Source organism: Vespa velutina, chromosome 4 (genome assembly GCF_912470025.1).
Source record: "Vespa velutina chromosome 4, iVesVel2.1, whole genome shotgun sequence".
In the NCBI taxonomy this organism is placed as follows: Eukaryota; Metazoa; Arthropoda; class Insecta; order Hymenoptera; family Vespidae; genus Vespa; species Vespa velutina.
The window spans coordinates 7510144-7532450 of NC_062191.1; the positions used below are offsets into that span (position 1 = coordinate 7510144).

General features: G+C 31.7%; 4 protein-coding genes across 5 annotated transcripts; 2 read left to right on the forward strand and 2 right to left on the reverse strand.

Annotated features, from left to right (window-relative positions):
• Positions 1 to 551: 551 nt before the first annotated feature.
• LOC124948667 (helix-loop-helix protein delilah-like) lies at positions 552 to 8371 on the forward strand. Its single transcript, XM_047492584.1, has 3 exons — positions 552 to 2178; positions 2448 to 2861; positions 7189 to 8371. Exons 1-2 carry the CDS (start codon positions 1526 to 1528, stop codon positions 2851 to 2853), a joined length of 1059 nt encoding a protein of 352 aa, XP_047348540.1. The 5' UTR covers positions 552 to 1525; the 3' UTR covers positions 2854 to 2861; positions 7189 to 8371.
• A 2100-nt stretch (positions 8372 to 10471) lies between these two features.
• On the forward strand, positions 10472 to 14359 carry LOC124948511 (cytochrome P450 4g15-like). Its single transcript, XM_047492218.1, has 8 exons — positions 10472 to 10818; positions 11270 to 11480; positions 11754 to 12050; positions 12203 to 12623; positions 12707 to 12775; positions 13470 to 13638; positions 13716 to 13890; positions 13978 to 14359. The coding sequence occupies exons 1-8, from the start codon at positions 10680 to 10682 to the stop codon at positions 14171 to 14173; spliced, it is 1677 nt and encodes a 558-aa protein (XP_047348174.1). The 5' UTR covers positions 10472 to 10679; the 3' UTR covers positions 14174 to 14359.
• On the reverse strand, positions 11275 to 13563 carry LOC124948512 (cytochrome c-like). The gene is made up of 2 exons (XM_047492219.1): positions 13125 to 13563; positions 11275 to 13037 (listed from the first exon to the last, which is right to left on the reverse strand). The coding sequence occupies exons 1-2, from the start codon at positions 13249 to 13251 to the stop codon at positions 12853 to 12855; spliced, it is 312 nt and encodes a 103-aa protein (XP_047348175.1). The 5' UTR covers positions 13252 to 13563; the 3' UTR covers positions 11275 to 12852.
• A 246-nt stretch (positions 14360 to 14605) lies between the features above and the next one.
• On the reverse strand, positions 14606 to 19489 carry LOC124948510 (monocarboxylate transporter 9). 2 transcript variants are annotated; one of them, XM_047492216.1, is made up of 10 exons: positions 18995 to 19135; positions 18823 to 18880; positions 18404 to 18530; positions 16907 to 17121; positions 16671 to 16761; positions 16077 to 16348; positions 15754 to 15989; positions 15373 to 15674; positions 15022 to 15216; positions 14606 to 14917 (listed from the first exon to the last, which is right to left on the reverse strand). In XM_047492216.1, exons 2-10 carry the CDS (start codon positions 18829 to 18831, stop codon positions 14754 to 14756), a joined length of 1611 nt encoding a protein of 536 aa, XP_047348172.1. In that variant the 5' UTR covers positions 18832 to 18880; positions 18995 to 19135; the 3' UTR covers positions 14606 to 14753. The 2 variants fall into 2 exon arrangements, with proteins under 2 accessions (XP_047348172.1, XP_047348171.1); XM_047492215.1 differs by lacking the exon at positions 18823 to 18880 and having other exon boundaries at positions 18995 to 19489.
• Positions 19490 to 22307: the final 2818 nt, after the last annotated feature.

Here is a 22307-nt window from a genome sequence, read left to right on the forward strand (position 1 = left end):
TCTTTTCTAGCATTTTGCTTTGGGTGCCCTAAACTCGAAGTTGCGCGCGTGTGTTCGCGCGTGCGCGCACACAAGGGCACAACTGGCGCACGCTCGTTTGCTCCCCTGGCATATGGCGTGCACGGTCCCCCTTTTTCAGTTCCGGGGGAGAAGAAACGAAGGGGGCTGCGGCGCGTGCTCAAAATCCCCACCACCTTTTTCTCTTCTCCCATGACGCCTTATTCTCTCTCGTTTTATCTCTCTCACACACATATCAGACCCGCACAATCTCTCTCTCTCTCTCTCTCTCTCTTTCTCTCTTTCTTTCTCTCTTTCTATCTTTCTCTCTCTCCCTCTCGTTCCTTCTTCCCCAACACTCGCAACTCCCCTCCTTTCGTTTCACCGTGTCTACGATGTCGACGTATTTGCCCCATCTCTTTCGCTCTCTTGCTCTCTTTCTCTTTCTCTCTCTCTTTCTTTCTCTCTCTTTCTCTCTCTCTCTCTCTCTCTCGTTCAACGGTGCGGCAAAATGCTGAAACCTAACCCATCTATCGGATGTCCGCGCTCATTCTCAATGCAGACGCCATGCGATGCGTAACGCTTAGATCAGATCCAAAGCAAAGACGCGAGAGGTAGCGATCATTTCGGATTATCTCGTTAGTTTCGTCAATACCATTGATCCCTGTCTCTGGATATAGTTCCAAATTCGTGAGATAGTTTGGTACGATCGGTCGGTGGTGTTCGTTCGAGAAGTAACGAGAAATTAAGTTCGGTGAAAGGTAGTGGTAAAATAATATAGAAAGAAATTTTCTTTTTATAAGTTAAAGAAAACATAGGTGTCAAAGAAAAAAGATAGATAGGGTGCTTTCTTGGAAATGCTTTTCATGATGTCGACGACCATCGTGAAGAAAAATAGTCGGTGACCTCATGCTTTACTTAAGTTGTGGCGACCGGCAGCGAGATAATTGGATCTTGAATCGGCCGGTCAACGTCACGTCTTGTCTTATCCTTCATCTTCCTTATTGATGCCTCGGAAATCCTATCTGTGAGATCAAGCAAGAAAAATCGTGTTTTTCGTGTAATAATCCTGCTCCAACTAGTAGGATATCAAAGAAAAGAATGTGAAATATCAAATGGTTCGTTTGTTTCTTCATTCAACGTGACCCAAATCCTCGAGCATCGAATCGAAGCTTCGTCTGATCGTCTGTCTTGACGATCATCGCCTTTGTTTCCGACGGGAGTGCGCGTTTTATTTATAAGTCCGTCAATTAGCTCCGTCCTTGAAAGACATTAGAGTCGATGAGCGGCTGGTCGACTCGGCCAACCACGCGATACGACGACTTCACCCTCCGCATGTCGCACCGAGAAACGTTCCTTCTACCTGATCGAAAAGCTTTCCCACGAGGCGTCACGGCTCGTCGATCGAAACTAACGTTCGTTCCTGCGAGCTGACGGCCAACATTGAAAGGAGGGAAGGTACGACGAACGAAAGTGTGGAGTAAAGATTAGAACTCGTTGAAGAGACTAACAAAAAATTCACCTCGAAATGACGACTATGGGTGTAACGGTCTTCTGCAATAGGGTTCAAATAAATGGAAACGATCAGGAACAGCTGATGCTACTTCGAACCCTACAGGATAACGAGAGCAATATACTCGGAAATCAGCCTCATCTAATAGTTCCGAAGACTAATAACAATAATAATAATAGTGGTAGTGGTATGGCCACGCTTAACGTTTTACCCTCTTATGATTCATCGAGGTTGAAAAAGCATGGAAAAAGTGGTCAACCACCTACAGTTGCCGTAGCTAGGAGAAATGCCAGAGAAAGGAATCGCGTGAAGCAAGTAAACAATGGTTTCGCTACCCTGAGACAACACATACCGAATCATATCGCGGCGGGATACGGCGACAGGGGTAAGAAATTGTCCAAGGTCGAAACTCTTCGAATGGCAGTTGAATACATTCGAGGCCTTCAGAGATTACTCGCAGAAGCTGATGGTGTCGAGTACGATTCAAATTCTGCTTTGGGATCTCAATGTGTTCCCTCGCCTACGAGCAGCGTCGTTTCCTCTAGTCACAATGGTTCTGGTGAGAAACTCGCACTTGAGGACGACGTTGTTACGGTTGAAGACGGTGAAGATGGTGAACAATTGGACGAAGACGAGGAGAATAGTAAAACCAAAATGACACTTTCTAGGTAAGTCTAATTATTGTTTTAATTAGATTATTATTATTTTTATGATTATTCATTGTCAAAGAAATCGTTTGAGATAATATTTTTTAATAAGTACAAATAGCAAAGTATAATAGAAAAGTTCTATAATGAAAATATACAATATTGATAAATTTTATTAAACATTTATGAAAATTTTTAATTGAAAAAAAAAACGAACATTTTAGAAGAATGAAGATAAAATTCGTATCTATATGGAAACGATACTGAAACTGCAATTTGAATATTTTCAGACTATCACCTAACCAAACGGCCATGCCGTCGCCTCATGACTATTATGCGTCTTCCGTGGGCGACGAAGAGAACCTGGAACCTCGAGGTCTCTCGTCGAACGGTCCTCAAAATTTCTCGCGACTTTCCCCTAATTCCGTGGCCTCACCACCCTCTGAGTATTATGGACAAAACGAGGAAAATTTGGAACCTAGAATTCTCTCCCCTTACAGCGGTGCTGGCGATAGCGAGGAAGGTGCTACGACCGTTTACGCGGCTAGTCCGGAAGCTTTCTCGGGGGCCCTTTATTATAAACAGGAGATCGCTGAGACCGGCGAATTTATGGACGTTGTCAGTTGGTGGGAACAGGAACAGGGTCGACTGGTGCATCATACTCAACAACACACTCAGAGGTTGGCACATGTGTAACTCGTAAGGTTGGTTGGAATTTTATGAAAACTTTAAGTGCTTCGCACTATAAAATATCTCTTAAAATTTTGTATACTTCTCTGAAATTTTACTGTTAATGATAGTAACTTCTAATACTTTGATTCATACTAATCAACAGATTTTCATGTCGTCATTTAATACGACATCATTCCACTTCTAGATAGAAAATAATGAGAGAAATACTTTTAAATCATTTAAAAATAAATTGAACGAACTGATTTCATTGAACGTATTCATTTGAACAATATAATGAAATCTATCAAAAGTATTTGGTACATCGTCTAGTTTCGATATAGTTGAAGAAAGATCTCTGTGAAGCATATGGCAACCGTCCGCTGACTTCTCTTGATCGTAATGCTACCCATATGGCATGCTACCCTATGCAGCTCTTGTCGTCGTTTGGTCGAGCCAAGTGCCGATACGCGTGCATACACCGCGCATTATATATCTGCTGGCTGCATGGCACGTGGGTTACGCGCGTTTCCTCAGAAACGTTGACTTCTATTTGCGGCATGGGGGCTGTCGGCCACTGGACTTTTTCTCCTTCGATTCTCACGTCGCGACGACGCCGTACGTACGATAACAACGGAAGTATCGACATTTCTTCGTCGTTATTTCTCTTTAACCATGTACGTGTTCTAAACTGGGTTCTATTTTTGAAAATGACCGCTACGTTTGCGTTCTCAGTTTGCAATAAATCTGATAAATTAAGTACAAAGTTTAAACGGTTATATGACAAAAATAAAAATTAGATCTATTGACATTTATATCAGCAATCATATATCCTTTCATTTGTATGACATTATAAATTTAATAACGTAAAATCAGTAACAATTAATCTATCAAGTTCATTTTTTTTTTCAAATTCCAAGCTTCACCTAATTTATCGTAGCTTACTTTTAATTATCTTTTTATAAAATAATCTTTTGCCAGACGAACTCCATTAAGACCGTGATAAACCGGTTGCTCTTAAAAAATTTTAACGAGTCTGTTACCTTCTCCACATTCAAAAAGCCCGCGTAACACTGTACAATGTAATAATTGATCCTGGTTATCAAGGGACAAGGAGGTGGATGCCCGCAGAACAAAGATAAGGGAAGAAGAGAGATAAATAGATAGAGAAAGAGAGAAAGAGAGAGAGAGAGAGAGAGAGAGAGAGAGAGACCGTGACATTCGAGTGTCACGTCGGCAGGCACTTTGCAAAGTGGTTCGGTGCATAAAGTTTATTTTCGGGCTCGAAGCCGACGAAGCACGTGTTCAGAAGGGAAACGCCGAACACGAGTTTCCACTTGGTGGCTTCCTCTATCGCGTTCGTCACGTGCGCGCATCATCCTCTTCGCTCTTCTGTCTTAAGAGTAAAAGATAGAAAGAGGAGACAACTCATGGGACACTTGTAGCCCTTACAAATGAATACCAATGTGACTAAGGTCGTATTTGAGTACCTTCTCTACGTTATAAGTACTTTAGAACATTATTTTAAAGTTATCTTAACGAATCAACAGTATTAACAAGTAACAAAAACAAAATGAAAATCGACAATTACAATACAATTGGACAATTCTATTGACCAATTATATTCTAATGGTAATTTAAAATATGTAGATCAATGGAATATTTCACACAATATACTATTGAAAAATAAATTTATATGTTCGTTCGATAAATTTATCATACAAAGAATCTATTATATATGAAAGATCCATCTGTCCTACTGTATTAGTATAAATCAACTTTCAAGAACATCATGAAACAACAATCATGAAAAATATTTATAAAATCGCGAAATAAAAATATCAAATAAATGTCAGCAGTCCAGTAGTGACTATAAAACTGGTAGAAAGGAATTATTTGATCTACCGTCAAGCAACTAATGAACGTAATTATTAGTCGGAGTAATTCGGGGAATGAAGAAGCGCCGCGCGGTATCGTAGTTTCAAGTCGAGTTGGAAACTACAAAATAAGAAGTCTCACGCAAGGGAGAGCGAACGCACAAGTAGCAAGTAATTCTCGACAATTATAAAGTGAGGTCATCTACGAAGTTTACGAGATGCGTCGTCGCGGCAAATTAATTTAATAAATTCCTTTCTTGGCTCCCAGTCATGTAGTTATATATTATATCGCCCTTGGTTCACGCCGCGTGCGGGTGATAGTCTTTCTTTCGGTATCTTTCTTCATTTTAAAGACATTTATATGTATACACGTCTTTTATAATTCCCTTATATCAATATCATATCAATTTACCATGTCCTACGATATTTCTATCATGGACGAAATATAAACACTTACTTCTTTAATCTTAAAATTAAGTAATCTATAAAGTATTTATTATATTTTATTCATTGAATTTATTTTTAAGAATTATACGATTAATTATTTTTAACGTAAACATTAAAGAAAGATATGTGTATGATAGTTATTAAAATTCTATATTTTATATTAGACAAATAAAATCGAATTAAATCTAACGAATATATTTGAAGTGGCATAATCGATATAAATAATAATTTAATAGGTCGAATAATTTAACCGTGTTACAGAGTAAAAAAACATGCGAATATTGAACGAATTTGCAGACTATGCAAATTTAATCAGAAACTTTGTGATGTTTATTGTATCTTAACCTATGGTTTTGCATAAGGATGCAGAGAACAAAAGAATTTAATGAATAATTATACCGGCGAAACCCGCATGTCGACTATCTTATCAATAAACATTACCAGCATAGTAATTTTACTGTGTTAGATTTCGGTAGTCAACTACGTGGAGACGATTTTCTATTTTTAAAAAAATATATCGATTTTAGTTACTATCTATTAACTTCTTTTGCGATTTTTAAAGATTAGAAACTAAAAACATTATTTTAGTTTATGGTTATGATCGACCGAATACTCAAATTATCCATATTAGAAAGTTATAACTAATATTGATTAATGGGATCCAGATCTTAAAGACCCTTACTCTCCCCGATAAAATAAATCAGTCTGTCGGCTTCTTTTTTTTCCAAACTAAGCTACTACTTGAAATTATCTTTTTTGTCTTATCGTCTACTTAGTTGCATCTTAAGCAACGAAACGAAACACGTGTGAATCCTATAAGGATGAGATAAGTAAGGTAAAATAAAAAAATTAGATCTATAATAGTACGTCAGTATAGATCTAATTTTTACGTCAGTACTAGTATAGATATAGGTTTACTCAAAAAAAAAAAAAAAAAAAATAATAAAATTAATGCAACATCGATTGCAATAACCTTAACAACTAGTTTTCTATTTTATGCAAACATCCGAAATCGATATCATATGATTTTCTTTTTTCAAATAAAAAAGCAAAAGAGAAACCGTTAGGCGAAAATAGGGAGAAATAATTTTAAGGACATCACTACTTATGCGTTGCGAGTACTTTGATACATCTTTTAAGGGGCAAGGGAATGAAGGAAGAACCCCTCTGTACGTTGGGGACAGGCATTGTCCTATCCGCTTATTGTACTCCGTCCTTCTTGATCGAATGGATTCTTATTTACCTGGATTGCAAAGAATTAAATTTAGAAGCGGTTTGGGGTATCTATTGGACATTCGTAAGGACAGAATTCGTGGGAAAGATAGATGTTTACGAGGAAGGGAAGAGGGTGGAAAGAGGGGAGAAACAGAAATCCTCTTCTTCCTGGGATTCACGTTTCCCTGGTTGACGTTTTAAAGTCGGGGGAAAAAGAGGAAAAAAGTTTTACTCATGAAACCTAATTCTAAACTAACTAATGTCAAATCGCAATGGTCTTTTGCATCGAAGAAGAGTCGAAAAATTTATTGTCAAAAAAGAGAATGTATTACTTCAATGAAAATGTATAATGTATTTCATAAATATTTGAAATGTATTATAAATTAATTTAGTTTCGAAAGTCAAAGAAATTTCATGCGCCAGTAACAGTAAACAATCGATTAGTTCAATTACGTATATTATACAGATCTTACTATATGAAAATTGCTCTAATCTGAAAGCTTATTTTAATTTAGAATTATAAAATCAAATATAATATTGTTCGTATTGCTTCGATCGAGATGATACGAACAAATCGATTCGAAAATTCAGCAATAAGATAAAGTTATTTAACATGTAAAAGCAAAGAACGTCTAATTTTATTGATTTGTGCATATTAGTATTATATTGGTAATATATTTTGTATATTGTTCATATTTTAAATAAATCATGTTCTTTTTTCTGCTCATGTTATCATATATAGCAGTATTAAAGATTATATATGACGCTTATACATAAAATTATATTGTTATATTAACCTTATCGTTATTTTATTATGTTACAGATTACTTTAGTGACAATTAGTAAGAAGAATACTGAGCGTGCAGCAATCTAAATCAACTGATCTCACGAACCCGAAAAAAGGAGAAATCGCTGTACGATTAAATCTCCGTCGGAATAATATTAGTACTTATCGCCTAAAGTACTTTCATTCTCGACCACTGCCTAAACAGTCTTTCTTACTCGAATTTTCTTATTTTCTTAAAAGAAAAAAATGATCCTTGTGGTAATGCATTACGAATAGAATTATATCTTTACCTAAACAGAGAATATAGTGAAAAAATTAATTATAATCATAGTTCAAAACGATCAAATTTGAACAAAATTATTCTTAATATAATATTGAGAGACAGATTTTTTCCTACACACATTTTTCATACGTATACACACGTAAACGCTTGTTATTGGAGATATTTTATAAAAACATAAACTATGTAAGCATTTAAATATTTATAACGATGATAAAGGGTGCCTTAAAAGTATGAGTAACATTCTAAAACGATCATAATGATCCAATGGACCAATGATATTTAAATAATTAAAATATATTATCGATTAATTTCGATTGTGTTGCCAAGTTTTTCTAATGAAGTCATTAAAATATTCGTCTTTTTAACAAATATATGTACATTAAATGTTTCTCGTTTGCCACATAAGACTCTCATCAAAGAGACTCTGCTTTTATTAATCTATTATGCTGTTATATTGTGAGAAAGACGATATACAGGTTGTTTCGTTAATGCTAATAAAACTGAGAAGAGGCTAATTCTACATAACAAAATAAATGAAAAATTTTTAATAAAATCCTTTCATATGATTATTATATTTAAAATATTGTCGATTCAATCAAACGCATAATCTTGCTGTTCTGAATAACAATATAAATAAATTTTATTTAAAATTGTTCATTTATTTTTAATCAAGTATAATGACTTCCTATTCAGTTAACTTCAATCATGAATTAACCTGTATATACCTGTGTATCTAAGAATATCGATGACGAAAAAAATCATCAATGTGAGCATTTTATAAAATGCGATACACAATCAAAAAAATTTGTACATAAAAGTGCCTTAATTAAATTAAGGAATAGTCTTGTTAGACTATAATACTATTTTTTGTACTTGCTATTTTATATGGAATATTTAAAACTGTGTCATTCTATTTATACAAATAATTATATTACGTTGTCCATTGATTATAATGTACAATGTTTTATATATATATATATATATATATATATATATATATATATATATATATATATATATATTATATATTTTACAACGTATACGAAGAAAAAGTTTAACAAACATTCTAAAATACAAAGGATGATAAAATCAAAAGTTTTGTACAAATTATAATGAACTTATACGAGAATTATCGTTGACATTATTACTGTCTTGACGTTAGAAAGTACCAGATGATATGTAAATACAAGTGCCTTGATTAAGTTTTAAGATAAATTGTTTCATATACATGTGAAAACATTCTTTGTACTTGATAACTTTTACAAAATATTTAAAATACATCTTAATATTTATACAATATTACCTTAGATGTCTCTTCATAATTCCTAGTAACTTTTTTACATATGAATATATTATAACAATATTACAAGTAATGTTATTATGATGTTCTACTCTATTATGTTATTGTCTTATACTCTTTTATTTCTTTCTACGACTTATATTTTTCTCATTAAAAATTAAAAATATGTAACTCGATTAAATGTATGAGCTATTAGTATTCCGCAACTGTTCGAATCAAATAATATCGCTTTAATTTGACATTTTAATTTATAAACTTCTCTCTCGTTAATTAGAATATACTTCTTGTCAGTTTTTTTTTATTTCTTTAATTATAATCTCTGTTTAATATTGAACCAATAGAATTCTTCGAACTGTTTAGACGACAGGAAGAACCAATCATTATTATAGAGATCATTCATCTCAAGCCAACGACAAGAAAGATCCCTTAATCTCAGGAATCTCCACTTGCGATGATCTAATTCTGTGACGCAAGATTCATTATTCCAATTCAATCAATCAAATAGTCAATCGGTTCGATCAGAAATCAATAAAATTCATAAAATCGGTATTCATGACATAAGTTTATAATACGCATTCAATAATCAATATTTTGTTTGTAATTTGCGCTTGATATTCAATTTTGGATATTTGTTAAAATTTGTAAAAGCTTCGTTGCTTGATCAAGAAGAGATCATTTTAATTATACCTCTAAACGTAAAAATATTTCTTATTTCGCTTTATAAAAAATTTACTATATGAGACCTACGTTCAAGTTAAATCCACGGGTCATGAACAAAGACTCGACACTAACTTACACAATAATTACCAATCGTTCCCCCTAAATTTTTACCTGTCTTTGATGAATAATCATGTTAAACCGGAAACGTATGTAGTACTAGTCACCGGTAGTAATAAAGGGTGACCATCGATAATTCCGTAATTTCATGAAATTGCTTTTTGCCAACCACGAAGGGAACGGTTTCTCTTCGACGTTTTCTCTCTTTCTGTCTTTGTCTCGTCTATTGTATCTTTCTTCTTCCCTTTCTCTCTTTGTTGTTTTTTCATTGGCTTTCGAAGGTTATTTTATGAGTACATTCTATGCAGGGGGTACCTTGCTTCATCATTTCCGCGAGTATTTCTTCATGCTTCGATGACCCAGAAATGAAACGTTAACCGTTTTCTTATCTTTTCGAATAACAAATGTTCTCTGTTTTATAAATTCATGATTAATTCTATTATTAGATCTATATTAATAGCAATTTTTATGATTCTAATTTTATCAGTTATCCTTTACACTTCATTTACATAACTTCAGTAAAATTATCCAAAACTTTCCATATTATCTTTTCCACGTTATGTTTTGCTAATTATGAGTATTAAATATATATTTTATTTATTTCCGAATATTTGAAATTATAATGGAAAATACATAATTATAGTATTATCGTCAGAAACGCCTATAGAAAGAACGTCGAAAATAGAACTTATTTTCGTCCGCATATCATATAGACGTTTTACGCAATACTAATACATTATTGATATAAAATGTAATCGTTTATGTATACGATTAAAATTTTTATTAAATCGATATAAGCATAATAATAAAAACAAAAGTTAATATTTCACTACTTTAGATTTGATATTATAAACGAAGATATTCTGTTATTTTGAATTTGTATAATTTATAACGGATGGAAGAGTTTTAAGGTCAATGCATAATTTATTGATGATTATAAAAACGATAAAAATCAAGTCATTATTACACGTATATCCAGTGAGTAATTTTTAACAATATTATTAACTACTCGTAATCAGAACGACAAAAGAAAGGAAGATTATTGAATCAAACCGTTGTCTTAACAATTTTGACTTTGTTAAATAAACAAAATAAAAATATTTAGATAAAGTATTTGAACTATAGTTAAAATATTTAAAAGAAATTTTATAAAGAAAGTTCCACGATATGGAAAGAGTTCCTATTATATCATCTTTCTTATCAACTACGGGATTTTATCCTTTGGTGATTCTAACCATCATTCTAACTATGGTTTACTACTATATGGAAACATCACGGCTTGTTCGATATGGGAGAAAATTTCCAGGTAATATTCTATTTGTAATAATGCATACATGGAAATGATAAAAAACTAGAATTACAACATAAATATTTCTCATAACTTTATCATAGAAAATTCCTTGCATAGGTAAATACGATAACGCATTTGTAAATGTTACAATAAAAAATTTCAGCAGATATGTTTATATATTTGAACGTAATATAACTAGTGTCTCAGATTTAATTCTAGTAAATAAAGTAAACATAATTGGAGTACATTAAGATCATATTTGCAAGTCTTATAACTTAGAAATTAAGCATTTCCGAGCTCATATTGATAAAACCTATTTTTTCTCTCTACATATGAGAAATCCATATCTGAAAGTCTCGCCGCGTATTTTTGTTACATCCTACATATATATATATATATATATATATATATATATATATATATATATTTCATATTATTACATAATATATTTTTATAATTTTTTTAGGACCTCCAACTGTTCCGTTTTTTGGAAATGCTTTGCTAGTAAGGAATATTCATCCAAAAGATATCTTACAAACTTTGATAAACATGGATATTTATGGACCCACTGTTCGTGCTTTTTTTGGATCGAAGTTATTCGTATTTCTTACTGACCCGCGTGACGTCGAAATCATTCTTAACAGTCACGTTCACATAACCAAATCCCCGGAGTACAGGTTGGAATGGATGCAAATCCAATTTCATTATATATATATATATATTAATTTTACATTTCTATAACTCATATTAGTCATTCATATGCAATCATATAGGGCAGTCATAAGCAATATGACTGTTCTCATTATTATAATTGCAATTAATACATAGAAAATTAATTTTATTATGTGAAAAGTATTTTCTAAAGTAAAAAAGTAAAGTAAACAATCGATATTTATAATATCATTGTAATCAAGTTTTATAAAACAAAACGTGAACTATACTCATTTCAGATTCTTCAAGCCCTGGCTAGGTGATGGTTTATTAATCAGCAATGGCCAAAAATGGTACTCTCACAGGAAAATTATAGCACCGGCATTTCATATTAGTATATTAAAATCGTTTGTACCATTATTTTATGAGAATAGCTGGAGTTTGATAAAAAGATTACGAGATCAAGTTGGCAAAGAGTTTGATTGTCACGATTATTTGTCAGCAATAACGGTCGATATTTTAATGGAAACCGCTATGGGTGTTAAAGGAACCCAAAAAGACAAGAACAGTTTCGATTACGCCGTGGCTGTAATGAAGTACATATCCTTTTATTATTATGCACATATATTTGATCACGTTGTTCCTAATTTATTTAATGAAGTAACATGCCTCTGTTACACACACACACACACACACACATATATATATATATATATGCTTACTCATAACTTCCTTGTCTTTTATACAGAATGTGCAATATTATCCATCTAAGGCAGTACAAGTTGCTATTAAGATTTGACACATACTTCAATTTGACGAAGCATGGAATTGAACAAAAGAATCTTTTGAACATAATTCACGGCCTGACAACACGATTGATAAAACAGAAAAAAACAGAAGCTCTGGATTCACATTTAATGGTGTCCGGCGAGAAATCTCAAACGGACAAAAAAGAAACGAAAAAAATCAATAAAAATAAAAATGATAAAACGGAAAAAGAATATACGGAATTGCATTATGCCAAGGATGATCTCGATGAAATCGACGAAAATGATATAGGAGAGAAAAGACGCTTGGCTTTCTTGGATCAGATGCTTGAGCTCGCGAAAACGAGTACTAATCTTACCGATGAGGAAATTAAAGACGAAGTTAACACCATAATGTTTGAGGTAAAATTGATCCAAGAAGGGAGAGAGAGAGAGAGAGAGAGAGAGAGAGAGCTCAGAAAATAAAGTTGTTTATCTTTTTCTAGGGTCACGATACTACGGCAGCAGCTTCCAGCTTTGTTCTCTGTATCTTGGGAGCTCATCAAGATACACAAGTAAGCAACTATCAAGTCCTAAACAACCATGATACAAATTTATATAAATATGCAAAAGTTTTTTTAAAGTTCTTGTTTTATTTTAACGTCTTTAAAAACGCTATTAGATCTGTTCGTTCTTCACTCTTCTTTATGCCAATAAATACCATTCTTGTGCCTGGTAGAAATTTCTTTGGATTCTCCAAATAAATATCTAAGGTATTTTCATCCCACGTACAGGCTTTCTTCTTCATATGTTCTGTATATAAGAATCCAGGCATGGCTATACAAACAAACAATCTCTTTAAAAAAGATCTCGCAATGATTCTTTGATTAAGAATAAATCAGACAATTTAAGGGATATACGTACTACCACTTGTTCTACCTACGACCCCGAAAAGATTAGGACCTATTTTATGTTTTCCATCTTTCTCGATTGTATGACAAGTTGAGCAATATTTCATAAATAATGACTTTCCACGTTCGACGTTACCCATTTAAATAACAACGAAAAATGTAAAGGTTATCAGTGCATAAGAAAGTATACTACAAATTGATACACCAAAGGACTATCGCTTGCATTTCGATATGCATATATCGATTGCTAAGAAGTTTGCGATATAATTTTTTCATCTATTTTCTTTTAATCACAATCGACCATCATCTTTTAATTTTCTCTTATATGTAAAAAAAAAAAAGGGAACATCTTTTTCAGGAACAAGTGATGATAGAATTAAATGAGATATTCAAAGGATCAGATAGGCCATGCACATTTCAAGATACTATTGAAATGAAATATTTGGAGAGAGTTATTTTAGAAACCTTGCGATTGTTTCCACCTGTCCCAGCGATAGCGAGAGTTCTTAACGAAGACGTACAACTAGGTAATGTTTAATAATTATTACGTATATAGTTTTACTTATCAACATAATTCTTATCCATATAACTTTCTTTTCTACAGCCAGCAATAAAAATATTTTACCTTCGGGATGTAGAGTCATAATACCGCCTTATAAAATTCATCGCATGCCCGAATTTTATTCAAATCCGAACGTATTTAATCCGGATAACTTTTTACCCGAAAAAATGCAACGGAGACATTATTATTCTTTTATTCCTTTCAGTGCAGGTCCCAGGTAAGTTGCATTAATTAAAATTTATCAAAGTATCCTTTTAGCTTTTGTCTTAATCAGATTTTAGATAATTATATAATTATTTTGAAGATCCTGCGTAGGACGCAAGTACGCATTGTTAAAGCTGAAAGTACTTATATCAACAATTCTAAGAAACTATAAGATTCTAGCCGATGTATCTGAGGAAGATTTTCAACTACAGGTTGATATTATTCTGAAGAGATCTGATGGTTTCAATATAAAAATCGAGCCACGCCAAAAAGTTGCTCAAGAAAGTTGTACTTAAACTACGATCGATGTCGCTCGTGTTATAAATTTTATGCCATAAAATAATTTTTGAAGGATATACTTGAATTAATATTATTAATTTAGACTTAGAGTAAATATAACTTAAAAAATATAAGATCAACGCAAACAACAATTGTAACATTAAATCAGTGCAAATAAAAATGATAATTACTATATATGATAATTAATTAAAAAATTAAATCTATTTCATTCGTGATCATATTGTATAAATATAATCATGTTATCGTTCATAGAAATATGTTTTGTCTACAATACTAAAGCATCTCGTTTTCATGAAAGTGTCGTAATATTTGCATTTACTATGCGATCAGAAGAAATGCAAAATAAGAAATAAGCGAGGAATAAAATAAACGTTCTTTAACGAAATATATATAAATGGACGATCGATACGAATCGTCATATAAAATTATTGTGATATAATATAATCGATAGAGAGTATAATTATTTCTTATTTCCGCTATTACCATTATCGTATTTAACACCTTCAATTTCTATACACCTATTCTATTGAATACTTATTCTAATTACTGGTCTTTCTCCATCTCTCTCCATTTGCATTAATTTAGGGAGGATGATAAAATTTTGTTTCGTCGCTCCTTCCTCCATTTTAAAAGATCTACGAAAATAAACTGCAAAGCCCATGGAATGACGAAAATGGAATTCATTCCTAACATAGCGTATTGGCAAATTCGATAGCTGTCAGTCCAATCCTTAACAAACCCTACAATTTATTTAAAAATGCAAATATCATACATTTTGATCTAATTATCGTAAAAATTTATCAATAAATAAAAAATAATCATAAAAATTGTGAGAACAACGTACCAATAAATGGACCTAAAAAAATCGAGACGATACCATTGACAACCGCAAAAATACCATAAGCAGATGCAAATTTATCAATGCTAATGTCCTCTATGATAACTAAAGGTTGAGGAACTAGCAACCAAGAACGGACCATTCCAATTGCTGCGTTCATCACTAATGCGCCCATCAAAGTATTTTCGAAAATTAAAAATCCTATAAGAAATAAACTGCTAATAAACTCTACAAAAATTCTTTTCTTGATATAGTTTATATATTAGTACATTATTATTAAATATTTATAGTTATTTATTATTAATTAAATATTTATAAACTAGTACGTTATTAAACTATAGTTTAAAAACATTTTACCTGCTTTAGCAAACGACATTGCGATCATGGCAATGAAAAACAAGTACTTGGCTTTGACGTTGACGAAAACGGTGAAAATAGCAAGTAAAATTCTTGAAATCAATTCGGCTGTAGCACCAACCATAACAGCCAAAGCGGCATCGCTTGTATCATATCCATAATTGGTCAACATTAATGGCAGTAATGAACTAAATGTAAAATCGCTCGTAAAAACGAAACTGATGCCAAAACATAGGTTCAAAAAGGAGCGATCCTTTATCAAAGATACCTCCAAAAGATCGGATAACATATTAGACATTGATCTATAGGAAAAAAAAGAAAATAGATAACAGAATGAGTATGATATGACAGATTGAAGAATAATGAAAGCATAAAGCTCACAATGTCTGTTCATCCTCGTGTTCATCTCGTTGTTTTTGATCGGCCACCTTCGTAATTTTATCGAAACGATTGTGTCTGATATCTGTAAGAGCCCCGACACCACTGGCCAAATTTGTCAAACTCGATGCCGAAAGAGTAGAGAATTTTCTAGTCAAAGCTTCACGTGCCGACAAGGACCACGATCTCACGCGAAGACCTTCGAGCTCGGATATTGATGCAACTTTTTTTGCATGAGTCTAAAATTAATTTCAAAACCAAGTCGAGCTTGACCAATTCATTTTAATTTCTGATCAAAAGAAAAAAGAGGAAAAAAACATAAAAACCTTGTAAGTGTCGATTAGCAGAGGAACTTCCTTTGAACTTTCCTCCTTTAAGCTACGTAAACTGCACCTCCTGGTTGATACAGACTCCTGATGGACATGAATGGTCGAACGTCGTTCTGATATAGCAAATCCTTTCGATTTTCTCTCATCAGCCTCCCGAATTCTCTCTGCACGAATCTCCGCCGGATCTCTGGCATGCCACTCGACCGGATGCATCATCGTCATACCGGCAATGCAATTCAGACTGAAAGCACCTGTCAACGCTGCGGTTCCTTCGACGAATAAAGAAATGCACAATTATTGAAAAAAAGACAGAGAAGTAAAATCATTTCACTCAATAAAACCAATTTCCAATCTTACCGCTGTCGATACAATTTATCGATAATTTTAGTCATTATTTTTTCACGAGTAGAAAATAATAAAATTTAATTACATGTTATAAAGAAATTTAATAATCTTTTATTTGTTTATATAAGAAACTTTTCTCACGATAAGTATCTAATAATATTTTATTTGTATGTAATAAATCGGGGAATATATAATATATGTACAATAATATACTTTCTTCATACGTATTTGCATTAAATAAATTACCTCGAAAACCGTACATTGACATCATTTTCTCAATACAAATGGGATAAGCGATGCCACCCATACCGATGATCGTTTGAGCCAGACTCATTACCTGAGACATAAAATTATTTCGATATAATTTTTTGCTGTACAATTCGCTCTCTCTCTCTCTCTCTCTCTCTCTCTCTCTCGAAACAGAAAGGATAATGAAAGTATATCGTTAATATCGATGTTTCGAATTTCTCGTTTTCACTCACTCGGGTACGTTTCTTCACAAAGTAAGCGTTGAAATTCGTGTTACATATCGTAATAAGAAGGCCTATTCCAATCCCTTGAAGAAAGAATATGAAAGCCATTTGATAGACATTGTTAACGAATGCCAATGCGACATTTGGTATGGAGAAGAACATCGCGCCAGCGATTCCAACCGGTCTCATCGAATATTTCTTCAACAATGCATTCGTTAATAAACCTACAAATACAAATTAAAGTTTACAAATACGAACCAAGTTAAAATCTCTTTCATTCAGTTGTCATGATCTTAATCATATACTTAATGATACAATGAATGAATTAAAAAGTTTTAAACTTTGTTTAATTCCTTGCAAAGAGAAGATAACAAGTAGAAATACATAAAAAATATTTCTTGTTAGACTATCTATACATAAGATCGGAAAAGTTTTTGTGAAATTATGTACAAAGCACACAAGCTACTGTTCGGTTCATCATTTTCTCTTATCGCTACTGTTTTTCTCTTTTAGCATGATCTATATTAATCCTTATGCAAATTGACGACGTATACGAACATACTAGCTTTATCGATTATCCGACATCATCTTATCTTTCGATTTATTACTTTCTCGTTATTTTGTAAATAATTTTATTTTTATAAAGTTCCTTATACATGCATATACGTAATACAATAATCAAAACAAAACCATATTCACTGTACGATATATAAGAAATAGATTACAAATTTATTTCAAGTTAATATAAAAATTCATATCTTACCAAGAAAATTTTTTACCGCATCATATATATACATATAACATATATATATATTGTCTTACATATATATAAGACAACACAAAGACGTAAACAGAATTGATTAAGACTTTTTAACAATAATAGAATTGATTTGATATATAGATCAAGAATCAATATATAAGACAACACAAAGACGTAAACAGAATTGATTAAGACTTTTTAACAATAATAGAATTGATTTGATATATAGATCATGGATCAAGTTTACTACAGTGTACACGTCGCAAATGATATGTGTATATATGTATTACGAATGAGAACTCAACACACATGTTTAACGACACGTTATAACACTGTTCTGTTTGTACGCAAATATACTTCGTGTCTCGACGTCTCGCATATACTATTCCTCATCTTGGCGCCTAATGAAAATCATAATACAACAATGCTTAATATAAGGATGCGTCCGTATATAAAATTACGAATTCATAAAGTCATAGTTTCATCTTTCTCAAGAACAAGGACAATTCTCTTCATAAATTGTTCAAATACAAATAAAAAAATAAAAAATCTATGATTATTCTCAAAATCATAAGAAATCGTATTTTATTGTTTCCGGTATTTTTTTTACTAATTTCTCTTTAAAATATCGAAATACTCAAATTTCTTCATAAAATTCAAACGTGTCTTTACGTTACTACGAACTTCATGTCGTAATATTTGTATCAAAAAAAGTACATGCAATTATGCGTCAGATTCCAACTTACTAGAGATGGAGAAAGTGATCATAAAGACTGAATTAAAGAGCGTCATGGCAGTTCCAGTCTGACCAGTAGTCACGAGAAAATCACCGAAAATTATGGCGAAAGACGAGGCCGGTCCGAGCGTCGTCACCTGAAAAAATAATTTATATTATTTGTTAGACGTCTATAATTAAAAGAATCCAAAAATTGATTTCATGGACGTTAATCGCGAAATAATGATGGGGCTTGCAAAAAATTTAATATAATTGCAAAATAGAAATCACGAATTATACGAAACATCATTCGCAAACGAATGATTAAGTTAGGCTTGTTATCGCCTCTCATATTATATATTTTATATTATATAATATTTTTTATCTTTGAATATTTAAGCAATTAAGGTAATTTAATATGTTATGTAATTGCTCTAGAAAATAAATCACCGGCAACATTGTACTTCTCTGTATAAGTAACACACAAGTTGGATAAAAGTATGTAGACCTGTAATTGAATAAAATACAGGAATTTAAGACACTCCAAAATTCTTTCATTTACAAATGGATTAAATTCAAAATCCAATTTAAATCACTCTCTAAGCAGTCGTTATTCACATACAAGAACGATGATCATCGCCAAAGCCACCATCCACCCCCAACCACCGTCTGGTGCCAGATCCTCCAATTTAATATCATCGTCCAGCTCACAAATAACTTGATCAATTCTTGTCAGGTTCCGATCTTTCTTTTCGGTCTCTTCTACGCTATTAGTCGTTAAAGCTGTCATTTCTGGTGTTCTACCGTTCCTCTTTGCAACTATCATTTCACTCTTATGAATTACGAAATATGAGCACAATAGCTCGATAAATTTATTAACACTTGTTTTTATTATCTCTGATTGTTTCTTCGCAAAAGTTGTAACATTTAACGTGATTATTTGAACATTCGGTTTCAAATTCAAAATTACTTGTGTCTCTTATTTTCTATATCTCTTACTCTTCCTCTTTTTCTTTTAACGTCCAGTATCATGTAATATAGTTGCGGACGATTCACAAGAACAGTTTTACGATAGTGAGAAAGACAGATTTCTGAGACAGACAGATTTGAAAGACTGAATAAAACAAGTAACAAACGATTCAAAAAATTCCGTTATCTGTGTATTCAACGTCACTGTGGTAAATACCCATCATTATCCAAGTCAAGTTTTAGAACGTCGACGATAACGTTGTCGCAGCTTAAATTGCAACTTTTTTTTCTACCACAGCTACAATGTCATTATGATTTTTGACAAAGATATAGTAGGAATAGTGGGATAACAGTTTTCGAAACGATGTCGCAATCATTTATTTAGCTTCACAACTATTTTTCTGTAAAAATGTCATAACGACATTATGGCAATGACAGAATAAAACAAAAAGATAAATACCAAACTAATAAACGAATAATGCTTTTTATATGTAAATCAATATTCAATTAGATTTTAATCTTTAAATTACGTGAAAAGAATAAAATGACAATCAAAAAAGTTTTTTGGTTTATCTAGCATTGGACCACTAACAACCTAAAAGCTTCGTTTCACTAAACATAGATCAAAGTCAAAGATTAATTAATCATTGAAAATTATTATTACAATTTATAATCTACATGTAAGTATATTAGAGCGGACACAAACTCCTATGAGAATATAATGATTACAGAACTATATATAGATCCTTAAGTAATAATTTTAGAGTCGCATAAATAAACGTATAGATTCACTGACAATGTCTGATACCTGCTAAGTTTTACATAAAACTGATAATCACATACAAATTACAGCCACATTAGAGCTATTTTTTTTTTTTTTTTGTAAAATGTACTACTTTTTCTGAATTTGATTCGCTTCAGCTAATTTCGATTTTTCTAATTGCTGTCAAAGTGATTTTATGTCTGTTAATACAACTAAAATAATTGTGCCTCCATTTTGATTTTTTTATTAGTTGCCACAAAGCTTTTGTAGTTAAAAATTCAAGAAAATAACATTTGCAGCTAAATAGCAGTAATTAAAGTTGACAGAATGTTATAAAAGCTACATTTTTGTGTCGTAACTAATATAGTCAGATTGTGTTACTTGATTAATATGAAATATTGCTTATGATAATCTAGATTTATGCAAAGGAACGGAGAAAGACAGAAAGCTTTAAATGGCGCATTACAATTGATTTTTTCTGCTGAATAAATTGTTTGCCTTGTTCTTTTTTTATAAAGTAAAATAATTTTTTCATTTAATGAAGATATGATTTAAATACCGATATAGTTCATCCTTTGCTCCTGAAACTTTTTTAAATAAGACATTCTTCTTCAATAGGAAGTAATATAAATTAAACAACTGAAAATATTATCAGGGCAATATATTTTTCAATAATCATTTGAAGAAACGTATTTGCAGAGACATATCTAGAGTAAATAACTCCTAGGACAAACGCAGAAATTATACGTGTGTAATTCCAATTCCATCTTTTCGTTTCTATTTCTCTATTAAATACGATTTTTATTCTAGAGAATAGTAGAACACTATCTTTTTTGGTTTTCTCCTCTTCTCTCTTAATATTGGCGCTCACGTACTCTGCTTGACTCACCCTAAATATATCTTTGTGTATTTGATCAATTGTAAACTTAGAATTAAAGATTATTAATTGTAAATTTTATCAGTTATAATCATTGTGCGGCGTAAGAAAATTATTAGATTGAAAAGTTTATTAGACTAATAAGGTACTAAATTGAATATATATAGATGCGGTTATAATTTGAAAAGTCGGAAACATTTTGAGTCAATGGATCCTCTTCATTGATTTTTAAGTTTTAATCTGAGAAAACAACACGCACAACAAAATATTGTTGAACTTCACTAAAACTTTATTATACATATATTAACAATAACTTTTATGCTAGAAGAATATATAGCAAAGGTTACCAGCAAATATACACCTCTAACCTTCTTAATAATTATGAGAACATACACAATATAGCTATCATTATAACTTTAGTATAAATATGAAGAAATTAGTGTAAATATTTAAAATTTCTTAATATAAAATTTCTTTAGTATAAATTAGAATATGTTTTAATATAAATATGTAAAATTTGCTCATTACTGAAACGACGTATCGTTGCGCCTGAAGAATGTTTGTATTTCATACTACTATGTTTGCGTTACATTGCGTATTTACGAAACAAAATCATAGAAGTAAATGAAATTATTGAAATGAAAAATGTTCTGCAAGAAACTGATAAATGCATTGATCATGTGCTTAATGCAAATTCAATCCATAACCTGCAAGGAGAAAAATATTATTTTTATGAATATCTTCTTCCAAGTTTAATCTGTTCTCGACGTAAACTCCTTAAAATTCATTAAAAGAAAAAAAAAAAAAAAGAAAGAGAAAGCTTAATTATTGTCAACCACTTATTAATGCATTACTTGAAAACGTTAACGTATCGATCACAAACAATTTGATAATTATTTTTATATTAATGAAAAAAAATAAAGTGGTCGTTTTACTGCAGTTGTAGCGATACAATAATTGCATACCATTCGGCGCAGCCTGTATATAGACTACTCGAAGTATAAATAGTAGACAAGAAATATATCTTGCGTTAATTTGATATTTCTTCGATAAAAATTTGTATATTTTTAAAAACTACATTATAATTACATTGTATTTAACCCTTTTCTTACTGAAGTCATCCAGAATTGAACATTTGCAGTATACTAAAAATGACTAAAGTTACCAAAATTTTACTGGAATTAAAAACTCAATGTTTTAGCATATCTTAATATCTTTATATCATTCCTAACGCTCTTCTAATATATGTATATTCATTCCTAATGCATTTTATTTTAATTTCATATATCTTAAATAAAAAACCAATTATTTGCATAGTATTTAAAA